This window comes from Rhipicephalus microplus, chromosome 6 (assembly GCF_043290135.1).
Source record: "Rhipicephalus microplus isolate Deutch F79 chromosome 6, USDA_Rmic, whole genome shotgun sequence".
Lineage (NCBI taxonomy): Eukaryota > Metazoa > Arthropoda > Arachnida > Ixodida > Ixodidae > Rhipicephalus > Rhipicephalus microplus.
Window position 1 is genome coordinate 54,434,553 of NC_134705.1, and position 13,003 is coordinate 54,447,555.

The 13,003-nt window shown below is 44.8% G+C and overlaps 1 protein-coding gene across 3 annotated transcripts in view; it reads left to right on the forward strand.

Moving 5' to 3' along the window:
* Window positions 1-1,256: 1,256 nt before the first annotated feature.
* Window positions 1,257-13,003, forward strand: part of LOC119168686 (cytochrome P450 2U1) — a 167,068-nt gene continuing 155,321 nt past the window's right edge. For 2 of the 3 annotated variants that reach the window (XM_075865972.1, XM_075865973.1), the window contains exon 1: window positions 1,263-1,857. In XM_075865972.1, the coding sequence (XP_075722087.1) occupies window positions 1,854-1,857 (4 nt within the window). In that variant the 5' untranslated portion in view covers window positions 1,263-1,853. Of the gene's footprint in view, window positions 1,858-13,003 lie in introns of all 3 variants that reach the window. The other variant, XM_075865974.1, reaches the window with a different exon arrangement.

Sequence of the window (13,003 nt, forward strand, 5' to 3'; positions counted from 1 at the left end):
CAATTTGTATATATTGTTTATTGAACAAAACCCCGAAAAGGTTCCTATACGATAACGCACGTTTATATACATTCGCCGCAAGTGGTGATGTATTCGCCTTGGTGATTATAGCGTAAAAATTAAGATCCCTGAAAAATGTTTTTCTATCAAACGAACAGATTTCGCTGTGTTTGCGAACCAAAGAACACTAGAAAGGGGGAACTCAAGGTGGTCGAAATAAACAGAGCGCTCCCCTACGGTGTCTCTCATAAACATATGGCTGTTCTTGGACGACAAACCCCCCCTACTATTCAGATCACTCAGTAAAGAAAGCACACCAGGAAACGCATGCACTCAACTAAACGAATGATTTATTTTTACATTAAAACCCGACATTCCCGATGTGGTGAATCCAGCCTGCTTCCTTCTTTAGGGGTGACTAAAGAGAATTAGCAAGCAACAGAGTATATAACGTGTTCTCTTCAAGGCGATGGGTAACACTTGTGTTGAGGGACGTGTCACAGTCCGTTGTAATACACTCTCGGAAGCACATCTGCAGACAGGGTCACATTTCCAATTGTTGCTGAATAAACCATAACTGGTATGTGGAGCCTTGGTATATTCAGGCCACATTTAGAAACGACAGCGGGGCTTCAGCGGCACTGCCGAGTGTGTATTAGAAGGGACCTCTACACGTCGTTGAAAACCAGTGCCACCCGCACTTGAAGAGAAGTTATCAAGTCTCTTCTTCCAAGAGCCCCACAGTCATTTCCGATTGTCTGAGTTAGACACAAAATATCGAGATTTTTCATCACCTTTTAAATATGCTATCATTTTATTTAAATGCACTAGTTGGCGCATCTTTTTCAGTTCAAAGGACCTGCTCGATTCAGAATACGCTTTATACGTTGCCAAAGATGCCATGTTCTCTCCGTGCCTAGTTGAGTTACGGTACATGAGAATCCTAATCGGGAAAGCTCGACGGCCTGTTTGCTAGTTTAGATGAACAACGATGTTCAAGCACGTGGTTTTCCTTTAACGCATTTCCTGCACAGCTGGTGCTTGACGCACGAGGACAAATAACAATGTGCCACTAAAAGCTGCGAAAAAATATACAAAAGGCAAAGGCGAACGGAATACAAATATACAAAATATAAAACGGCAAAGGAATGTACAAAAGGCAAAGGCGAACGGAAACGACCAGATCGACAGGAAACAGGATTTGTTTGAGATATGATAATGCTTTTAGGGCTGCCTGAAAGCTCCAATTGTGTGCAGTTTTACAAGGCCTTAGATTAGTATAGAAGCAGCTGCGGGCAGGTCTGTATTCAATCCTTCTCATACGCATTTCTGGCGAGCAATCCATTTTCACTCCTTTCGTGATTCAACATTTGCTCACAGTTTTACATGATCTTTTTACACTATAGAAGATTTCACAATACTGAATGGAACAACGTGAAGTATTTGTTTTGATAAGCAAATCATTGCGGAATGAGTTCTTTGTTCGAAATACTGTGAATAGGCCACGAATGAAATTATCGCATGAACACACTTAGGTAATATGCCCTTGCGCTTAATGCTTGGACGCTTCCGTATTGGTGGCATTTTTTTTTCTAAAAGAGCCAATGAGTGTTTGTGTGGAAATGAGAGATACACAATTTTATTGCTCCTGACAGTGTGGTTGGGTCTGCTCAAACAATATTTTCCTAATGTGTACATTTGCCCGCGAGTACATCGAATATACATTGTGACTAACACTCAATAGACCCTTTTCATAAATACGCCGCCCACCTGACGGTGACATTTTCGTCAGTTTCGCTTCGCAAAGAACCTTGGGATAGCTAGCGCCATCATGAGGGAAAGCGAGCCGCAAAATGCGTGAGTGCTGCGATGTTTGTGTTAATGGGTAGTTCTCCGTATGATCCGCTGCAATCGCACAACTTTCTAGCTTGAATGAGCTCCTAGTTCTCTCCGATAAGCTTTTTGAGAAGCTTCTACTGCACAATCAGCATTATTTTGTATCTTCGACGGGTTGTACGAGCAGTTTGGCATGTTATGACTGGCAATGCATGGATCCGGCCTGCAAGAGACTCTCATCGGTGTGCCCTCCCGACGCAGTTCGCGTCCTGCAGGAACGCAAGAGGTATCTGTGTGTGCTGCAAGGAATGCACTTTGGCGTCACTGGGACACACAGCCTGCTTTGTCTGCTGCGGTGCCCTCACAATGGCGGCAGAGTGTAGTTCGCGTCCGCAGCACTAGGGTGCCCTTTTAGGGGCGAAGCTGTTTATAGCGGCACCCGTTCGTCCCTCGTAGCCATAGTAGTAGTGTGTAACAAGTATAACATTCTGACCTCCAATGTGGTGCCGGTGAGAGATTTCTTCTGTGCATAGTGCTCAATGTACATGCCAATGGCTGCTAAGGGAGAATGAGAGACAGGAGAATTCGGCTTTTAGTGAACGCGCACGCTGCGAATTTTTTATTGTTCAACAACGCACAGAAGACAAGAAAGGGTTTCTACGTTATACTCGCTGGGCGTAACCTCCTATGTTTTAGAAAGGTTTGCGAGCGTTGGGCCGCAGTGCCATGAATACGGTGAACTAGTATATAATATGAACTAGAGGTAGTTTAAGGTGGGAAGTAGACACGAAGCGCAAGCCGTAAGAAAGTGTGCGTGTGCCACCTCTCGTTCAGTCCTTGGAATGTCCGCTGGATGGCGGTGCTTCTATATCAGGAATATATGATGAAGAGATGCGAGATGATGGTACTGGGAGTGTTGAATAGGTGTGAGAACGGACACACAGACAGATGCATGGACGGACACACGGATGGCTGCACAAACGGTGACGCAAGGACGGACGCAGGAGCAGATGCATGGACGAAAGCAGGGACGGACGCACAGATGAACGTGTGGACGCACGAACAGACGCAAGCACGGACGGGCGGATGGACGCACGGGCAGCCACACAGACGCACGCATGGATGGACCGAAGCAACAACGAATAGATGGACGGATGCTTCGCCCCACTATCCATCATTCCCTCCGTGGATATGCTGCCAGTTTGTTTTTTTCCGAAAAGGGTCTATAGCTCAATGTTGTCGATATGGCAGAGTAAAGGTTGTATTTGGCTCTTTAGGTTGAAGTATTTGACCCAGGCTTGAATCAGATCGTAAAAAAGTCTCAAACAATTCATATATACGGTTATGCATTTGTTTACGACAAAATTTTTACGACAAATGTTTACGACAGTGCTTCAGCTGGTTCGGTCCTTCCTCGTATGAGCGTAAACGCGATTACTAGACTTGACGAACCAGTGGTTTTTTTCTTGTGTGCAGGCGCACCATTCTGAATTGCCGGGAACGTATTCTAGTTCTTGGCACCTATTGAAGGCCTAGCAATGTGCTTTAGGTATTCTTCTTCTGAGATCTGTTTGGAGTTCTTAGTGCCTCTTCAAATAATAGATTTATGCGCAGTAACTTGATTTTATCTGTTTTTTTTATTTAAAAATGTACTATCTTGAAAAAGAATTAGCACATGACACTGTACCGCTAAATTTAAAAGAAACACTAAGAGCAATAAGAAGTAAAGACGGTCGATCACTCTTGATATTTGATTTCGCCCAGTCCTTCAGTAACTTCCAAATTTCAGTAACGAAACTAAGCGAGTATCGTAAGTACGATAGAAAAAGAACTAGCGCACAAGTGAAACACATCGCATGAGACCATGTTGGTTGTTTCGGTCAGGACTGTTGACTAAGCTTTGGTTTAGTGAATATGATGCAGTTTGAAACAGACGCGCGATCTGGCTCAGTTTTAATTGGAAATTGCATTTTTGAATTTACAATAATATAATAATTATTTAGGGACACTTTACGCTCTCATGAAAGTCTGCCTAGTTTCGTTTTGTGCATTTGGCTTCTTATAAATAAAGAAGCCAAATTATTTTGATCGATGTATGCAGGCTTCAGTCACCCACGGACTCGAGCATGCGTGAATGCAAAAACACACAAAATAGGGAAAGACGCTCGGTATGTTGGCAATAACGTGAGAGCGTCAAGTAACTCGCTACGCAGGTTTACTGGTGTCACTTTTGGCATTGGCATTATTGGTTGTGAGCGAAAAATCATTGTCTTGTCCGTGACGGAAATATGGAGAAAGGGCCAAATACAGCAACTAGAAAAATTTTCCGCGTCCGAGCGAGGATCGAACCGAGCCCATTTCCGTGCAAGCATGTGTTTTACCACACGGCCACGCGTCTAGTTAGAAATAGCCTGAAAACACGTTCATATCCTTTGAAGTACAGTGAAAATAACTTCAATGGTGAAGAAACAAACGCGTCCAGTACGCAGGCTTCACAAAACAACATGCAAAATTGAAAGTATTATTGGTGTGGTACAATCGCATGTTGCCATAAAAGTCAGAATATGTTTCATAATTAGAACTAAAGGCAGCCACTTATTACAAAAGTCACACATGCTAAAGCATTTATTCACCTAAAACCTCGTTGTTGCTGTATAACAAGTTCGAAAACACTGCACGCTCATAATCTCTGGTGGTTTAAAACATACTACTTATTACAAAAGAGTGCATTCATATGCGAAAACCTTACTTACACTGGCCCTTTTTAACTTAATCGATTACATTGTGGTATTATACAGATAAAATTATCGAAAAACGGCTCACAGTAAACGTATGCAATTAGCTTGTTGAAGTACTTCCTAGTGACAGCAGATCACTACCGCGTTAAACTCTTAAAGGCAAAGCTTAAGGGTCCTTCCATAACGAAAGAAAGAGCAGCGCTTGAAAGACGGTGTGAAGGAAACAACGGTACGTGATGCCCTTGTTAATTCGGCAATGCAATGTACAGAAAGGAAACGTTCCCAGCACATGCGCTGATCCCATCACCATAAATAATAACGCGAAGGAGAACTTTCTAAAATAAGACAAAATTCATACTCATCACAACGGTAAAACTTGTCATCAAGTTACAAGCGAATAGCATGCACCATCTAATAAACTGCTTTTTTTCTTGTTAAAATATAATGACGCTGTGCGCACGATTGCGTCACCTTTTCGGACTATTGCGCGAGCTTCAACGACGAGCTGGGTGATTTGGCGACAGCTTGCAACCATCTTACGCGTTGAAAGGTTAACATCCGCACTTTACACAATTAAGGACTAAATTGCTTCTCTGCTTGAGGCTCAAACCGTTCTGGTGTTTCCTTACTCACAGGCTGACGCATTTGCACATTAGGCTAATTCGATTTGACCTGAGGAGAGGAAGAACTTATAAACTACAATCATGGCATCGTAACAACTGGTCTACTCGACCTGTTTGGTCCTATGGTTGAGTCACTTGCACATTCCACCAAATTCAATGGGGGCTGGGAGCAGGCCTGGAATGCCCTTGAGGCCTCCATCTTTTTTAATGTCATGGGAATGCCCGCAAATATGGGGAATCAAACTGGCTTTCTTTAAGTCACTTGGTTTTTTTGAATGGTCGGGGAACACCTTGTAGGGGCTAGCGGTCGCATTAAGGTAACGTAAGAGTGAGGTTAGAAGCGAGGCGTCAGTTAGTCGTAAACTTGTGGTTGATCGGACGCACAGTTGACCGTGGGAGGCCGCTACTCATAGAGGTGAGTCTGATGATTGGCTTCAAGAGTTTCAAATGAGGGGAACAAAAGGGAAGAGGGTATTTTTCGAGCACGTGCCGTAGCAAACGAGATTCCCGAAAGACGCAAACTTGTGCAGAGAAGCCGCAGATCACCTTTCTAGCTGGCTCTGCCAATGCCTTGACCCTGACCTGCTAGCTAGGATCAGCGTTGAGCAGCGTGGCCTCCCACCACTGCGTCATGGCAATTTGGAAGCCGTGCGGGCTACGATGCACATGTATAATTCGGACAGCCACAAAGTATGAGTAAGAAATTGATGTAAATGTAGCGGGATATATAGAATAATATATTTTTGTTCAGAAGCCAGAGTTGTGGCTATTTCGCGAAAAAATAACGAAGGAAGGAGTCAAGAAAAGTGCTTGCATTCACCTGTACCTCGCTATTTTTTACGCAAATGAAAAAGTACTGTGGCTACTAACATAACATCAACCTTGTAGCCCAACAACATGTACTTCTATATAACAAAATTGGTGCTCCCAAGGAGGTCGCCATGACCTTCTTCCACACGAGATCCTGCCGTATAGCTTGAGATTCGTGCCCATGAGTAGGGTGAATCCCGCTCAAACACTAACGTTGTAAATTTTTAGCTATGTCCACATGCGAACGTTTTACGACCACAAAATTTCCTCTAATTCCCCTTTCCTATCTTACTTGGGATGTGGGCTCGCGAAGTGAAAGCTCGAGTGTGATAGTTGGCGACCTCATTGATTCCGAATGAGGAGTGGGAAGGTGCCCAAACACTTTGTAAAATGCGTTGTTTATGGTTCTCATTTTATTAGCTATTATGAAAATGCGCCCTTTAGTACTATGCGAATAGCGTACTTAAAATCACTGATTATATGTGTTTCGGTAGTCTAAGCTACGGCCAAGGCAATAGCCACCTCCTCTTTATCAGTTCTTTTGATTTAACGTCCTGATATGACTTTCCCGCGTAGTGCACGACGACGAAAGGGAAACCCAAGTATCCAGGGTACTCTGCCTCGTCTAAACACTTCATTTTCTTATTATTTTGAAAGCAGGTGCACAGGGCCTTGACCACTCCATCCGCCATTAGGTGCGAGATGTGGAATTCATAATTCTAGGTATGGGGAGAATTCTGAAAGGAGTTCTTTTTACTTAGGAAATATTGCTTTTGAGAGATAACGTAACTATAACACAGAACGATGACATGCGGAGAAACGCAGTGCCGTCAATGCTATACCACATGCTTGCACAAGGTTTGCAGTGCTCTCTATTCATTACAGGTAGGGATACGAAGTCAAGTACAGTAACAATCCGATTGCCGAGGAGATGTTTTCAATAAGTAGCTGGAAGTTATGATTGCTGTATTGCAAAAGGAAGCAAGATGGCAGTTACGAAAATACGAAGAAAACCGGTATTATATACGATTCTGGTAATCTCTGCGCAGGGGCGTCTGCGCAAGCAGGCGTTTGGTGAGAAGCGAGACCAACTACCTTAGATAACGGGGGGGGGAGGGTTCGACTCCCTCTCACGTCTAGCCGTGCGAGGCTGCGCCGTATTCGGAGAAAAGGGGATCGGGGGGGGGGGGGGGGTTCAGCCTACGCTGGTTGGTCGGACCTACAAGGCCACCAGGCAGAGGCAACACACCCCTTTGACCCTGGATTCAAGCAGACTGCACCCTGGGCTGACCCAACCAGGCGAAATCGGCAGTGGCCAATTGCTATCTCTCTCTACTTTCTTCTTCGTCTTTATCTCTTGCTTTTCTATATAACCTGTCATCTTCTATCTCCCGTTTACTTACAAATTTTCTGGCGGCAAGGGTTAACCTTGTGTAGTTACTCAATCTTGAGTAGTTATATCTGGTTAGAGCGGTGATGTATGATTGGTGCCTTCAAGTGTTCTACCTTGTAGCATCTTCCTGTTGGGCTCGGTGGTCGGTGGTCACCATCAACCTTGAACATCAAATGCCCCACACGGCACAATCTTTCGCATTCTGAATGATCGGTCCCTGAAAAGGAACCACATTGGCGAAAGTTCCAAATGAACAAGAACTGATTGTGAGCACTTCCCACGCTTTGTAGCCAAGACCTTTCTTTCAGATAGCGTCTCTGTAGCAGGACTGTCGGTTTTCCTGGTAGCTAGAACCCTTGCTAACCTAATAGGTAAAAAATGCGACGCAAATAAGCTGTCATCCCGTGATCTTGTTGAAGTAAGCCAGAAAGAGCACTCAAACACTCTTCGGAAACAGAAGCAGTTTGCCCACCTGGACGTGTCCATCACCCCCTACCACAGTCTTAACACTGTTCAAGGCGTCATTTCACAACGTGATCTGATACGAGAAACCGAAACTGACCTCCTTTAAGGCTTTCTAGAGCAAGGCGTAGTCGCTATCCGTCAAATCACCACCAGACGAAACAAGAAGTGGTGGCACTGCATATAGTACAAACATTTACCCACTCCATCCTGGCCGGATCTTTAAAAGCTGAATTCCTCCTCTGCAAAATCCGCCCCTACATACCCAACCCTGATTGATTGATTGATATGTGGGGTTTAACGTCCAAAAACCACCTTATGATTCTGAGAGACGCCGTAGTGGAGGGCTCTGGAAATCTCGACCATCCGGGATTCTTTAACGTGCACCGAAATCTGAGCACGCGGGCCTACAATATTTCCGCCTCCATCGGAAACGCAGCCGTCGCAGCCGGGATTCAATCCCGCAACCTGTGGGTCAGCAGCCGATATTAGCAGTCAAGTGTAGCCACACGATTACCGAGGCGGGGCATACCCAACCCTAGAAAGTGCTACCAAGTCCAGAAATGCGAACATCGGTCCAACACCTGTCACGGAAAACAAACATGTACAAAATGTTGTGATCATGAGCACCCAGCCGAGAGCTGTACTTACACGCTAACAGAGTGCGTTAACTTTGAGGGGCCGCATGTAGTGCAGTCACAGACATGTGAAATTTTCAAAAAGAAAAAGGAAATTATTCTGACAAAATTAACAGAAAACACCTCATGCTCTGAAGCTCGGAAGAAGGTCTCGCTTTTCATCGGAAGATCGTACGCTGACGCAGCGCGTTGGGGGGCCGCGCGGCATCTAGCAACGGTGGGCACGCAGTACAGCTTTGCTGATGCGTGCACATCGGCCCCCCACCAAGCAGCCGCAGGCTGCATCAACGTTCGAAGTCTCACAGGTCAACCTCCATCAGACCTAGGAGACAACACGGACCAACCGAATCCCGCAAGTCAACCTTATTCAGACCTAGGGAATGGCACAGACAACTTAGAGGGCATCTGTCCCTCTTGAGAAACCCTCATCAGCCTCCAAGTGTTCACAGGGGGCTATGGATGCGACTCCAGCGTCCGCTGCGTCTCTGATGCTCACGGAATTCCCCCTAGTGAAGCGGAGCCCAGTAGAACGCCTAAGAGGGAGGAAACACCCTCCAGTCCAGGCGCCTGACAAATGCGGCGAAGTCTGACTAACCCTCCTTCTTTTCTTCATTCTTAAAATGGCTGCCCAGAGTGTCATCTACTGGCACTGCCGAGGTCTACTGAACAATCTAGACGACATTTATGAAATACTTGCGAAACACCAACCTAACATACTTTTCATGCAGGAGACACACCTAAACTCAACACACGCTAACTTTCTAAGAAGATATGTGGTATACCGAAAGGACAGGCCCAGCACTGCCCATTCATCAGCTGATGTCGCTATCGTGGTGCAGAAAGCACTCCCGTCTCAAAGCATCACTCTGGTTACTGACTTAGAGGCCGTGGTAATACGAACATTTATCTTTGGACGAATGACAACTGTGTGCTAATTATATATACCTCCAGCCTGCCACCTTTCTACTAATGAGTCGGAAACATTCGTCGACCAGCTCCCGCATCCATTTCTCCTGGTTGAAATTTGAATGCGCGCAATACCCTATAGAGATGCAGAAAAAACAAATTCATGAAGCTTCCTAATCTAAAACTTCTTGTTGTCTTCTGGCACCTCGTTATTTAAAAACAAACAAACATGGTTTAACACAGCGCGCAACTTATACACAGCCAGAGATCTTGGCATCGACTCCTGTTTCACTCATGGCAACCATAAAGTGGGCTTTTATTCATAAGCTCTACCGAGAGGATCATTTTTCTGTCTGTCAAAAACACAGAGGAAATACAAGATGACTACAAATGTATTCAGGTTTAGAGAACGGGATGCTGACTGGATAAAATTCCGAGAGCCTACAAAGCTGTCGCGTTCTTCTATTGAAAACTTAGACATTGATGACTGTGAAGCACTAGTCGTACTGCATATTATACAGGTCGTAGAACAATCAATTCTACAGACATCTGATTAGACGCGAAACAAACGATGGACCTGGTGAAGGCGGAGTGCAAAAAAGCTCGTGAGAACCACAACAAAGCTGCGTCAAAATTTCACAGGTACCCTACAGCTGACAACTTGATAACTTTCAAGTGTGCAAAAGCAAATGGTAGGCACATCCGACGAGATTCAAAGCGGCAGTCCTGGAAGTCCTTTCTTTCGTCGGTGAACTCCTACACTGATACGCATAGGATGTACAACAGAGTAACAGAACTTGAAGCGCACAACCCTCATCCGGTGCCTCTCGTCAGTACTGCTGGTGATATGCTGGAACACCAGGCAGATGCCATTGGCCAAAATTTTGAGTACATCTTCAGGTCAGCCAAATAAGCAGACTGCTTTAAACGACGCAAACTTGCTGAGGAACGTAAGCCTATCTGTAACAGATGGCCATCTGCTGGAGGCTACAATACTTAATTTACTATAGACGAATCGAAGGCAGTGCTGGCAACATTTGGCAACTCAGCAGCAGGCCCAGACAGGAGTACATATGGCATGCTGAAACACTTACAGGAACACACGCTTGATGCCATTCTCTTATCGTTCAACAACGTATGGTCCTCTGAGTGCCTATCCGAGGCCTGGAAAGAGGCAGTTATCATACCCATCATTAAACAGAAAAAAGAAGCCACACTTGCTGGAAGTTGCAGGCCTATCGCCCTGACTAGCTGCTTGTGAAAGGTATTTGAAAAAATGATAAACCTCCACCTTATGTATTACTCTGAATATAATGGCCTCGTTGACTACCGACAAGCTGGATTCAGATCAGACAGGTCGACAACTGACCAACTGGTAGCATTCGAGTCCTATGTCAGAGATGCCTTCATTCACAAACAACACCACCTTTCTGTATTTTTCAACTTGGAGAAGGCTTATGACACGACATGGTGTTTTGGCGTTCTTCATGACCTGCAATTTCTTGGAGTGTCAAGAAACATCCTGTATACAGTTGAAAGCTACCTCCCTGAACGTACGCTCGTGGTTCATGTTGGAAGTGCCCTTTCAAAGCGGTTTACGCAGAAAAATGGTGTCACCCAAGGAGGCACTCTTAGTTGCACACTATTAATCTTAAAAATAAACTACATAAGCAATATACAGCATAAAACAATCTCCTACTTTGTATATGTGAATCACATTCAGATCAGCTTCAAATCATGCAATATAGCCATCTGTGAACGTCAGACAGAGTTGGCAGTAAATAAGCTATAAAACTGGGCAGATTTTCGAAAATGGTTTTAAGTTTAACTGTGACGAGACTGTTTCCTACTCTTTTCAAAACAGCGTGGCATAAGGCCATTCCCCAACATTTCAATCAATGGACACACCATTGATAATAAGAAGGATAATAAATTTCTTGGCGTTGTAATGAATGTGAAGCTCAGCTTTGTCCCACAAATCGCAGCTGCGATTGAAATGCTCTAAAGCCTTGAACTTGCTCTCGATTCTCTCGCATCAGTCATGGCGTACAGATCGGGACTGTTTGTTAAACCTTCTGAGCAGTGTAGTGTTCTCACGTGTTGATTATGACTAGGTTGTAAACGAAGCAGCATCCAGATCCGCAATTGAGATGCTTGACCCAGTGCATCACCATGGGCTTCGTCTGGCCAGTGGTGTTTTGCGAACCAGCCCAGCAGCCAGCCTGTATGTTGAGAAAGACCGGTGGTCATTAGAACGACGACGGCAGTACACAAGCATCAAGTATGCAATCAAGGTGCTTTCCTATGTCGTCCATCTGGCAATCTGTTGCAGGATACATCAAACACCCACCTGTTTTTGAGGCGACCATTAGCTACGCCAACGTATTCCATCAGAATAGCCTCAAACTGAAAATGTGCTATACCTGTCTCCAATATTCAACATAGCTCCCACGAGGACACTGTGACACTGTGAGAAACGCGGGCTGTCAATTGTGACTGGTCATTCCTAGATATAGGTAAGCATGGCCTCCCTGTCGCAATCAATCAGCATTTTATGTACTTACAGGCAAAATACAGGTGTAGTGAATACTACACTGATCCTTCGAAGTGCTTGATCGTAGCATGTGCTTCATATGGTCTAGCGTACCGTGAGTCTGCTACAATGAACGAACATACCAGCATATTTACTGCTGCGCGATATGGCATACTGCTAGCTATAAGGCACATCTAAAAGAAGAATGCACCAGCCTCCATCGTATACACAGATTCCCTCACTGCAGTGACTGCGTTGTGTTCCGCTAAGACACATAAAATCCAGTGACTAATACCCTTCTAAACTGCCTCATGTCAGCCTACAGATGCAAGCTTAAAATCACGCTACGCTGGATTCCGCGACACTGCAACTTAGCTGGCAGTGAGGCAGCGGACCAACTTGCGAAATCCGCTGCACTCCGCCCATCAGTAGACGTAGTCATCATCCCGTATGAAGACTTGAGGCCACTAACTAGAAACCAAATGGACGGGCAATGGCAAGAGGAATGGAACACAGCTATTGAAAACAAATTGCACACAGTAAAGCCAAGAATAAAGAATAAGATGATATGATATTCAAAAACGTAACAGGCATCAAGAGGTTGCGCTGTGCGACACAAGATCGGTCATACACATGCAACACACTCGCAACTTTTAAGCAAATCTCCAGCACCACGTTGTGAAGAATGTGGTGCTGTGCTATTAGCAGTTAACATTTTAATTATGTGCCCACACCTTGAACAAGAAAGACTGCGTCACTTTTAAAGCTATACGAATGCGACATATCGCATCACCCTTTATTTTTTCTTGGTGACGTTCACTTGTTTCCTACAGAATTTGTTTTGGAGTTCTTAGCTTAAGTCTGCTTTCTACATTCCATTACATATTCTCCATAATCTCAGCCCTTTCACAATCCTAGAGAGCCGCTGAAACGTTTTTACTAAATGTCATGCAGCACGCTATCCTTGTCCTGACAAGGACCACTGCCGACACTGCGTGACTGCGTAAAACCCATAGATTTAGCCCGTAATAAACTCATCACACATAGTCATTACACCTTAGTTT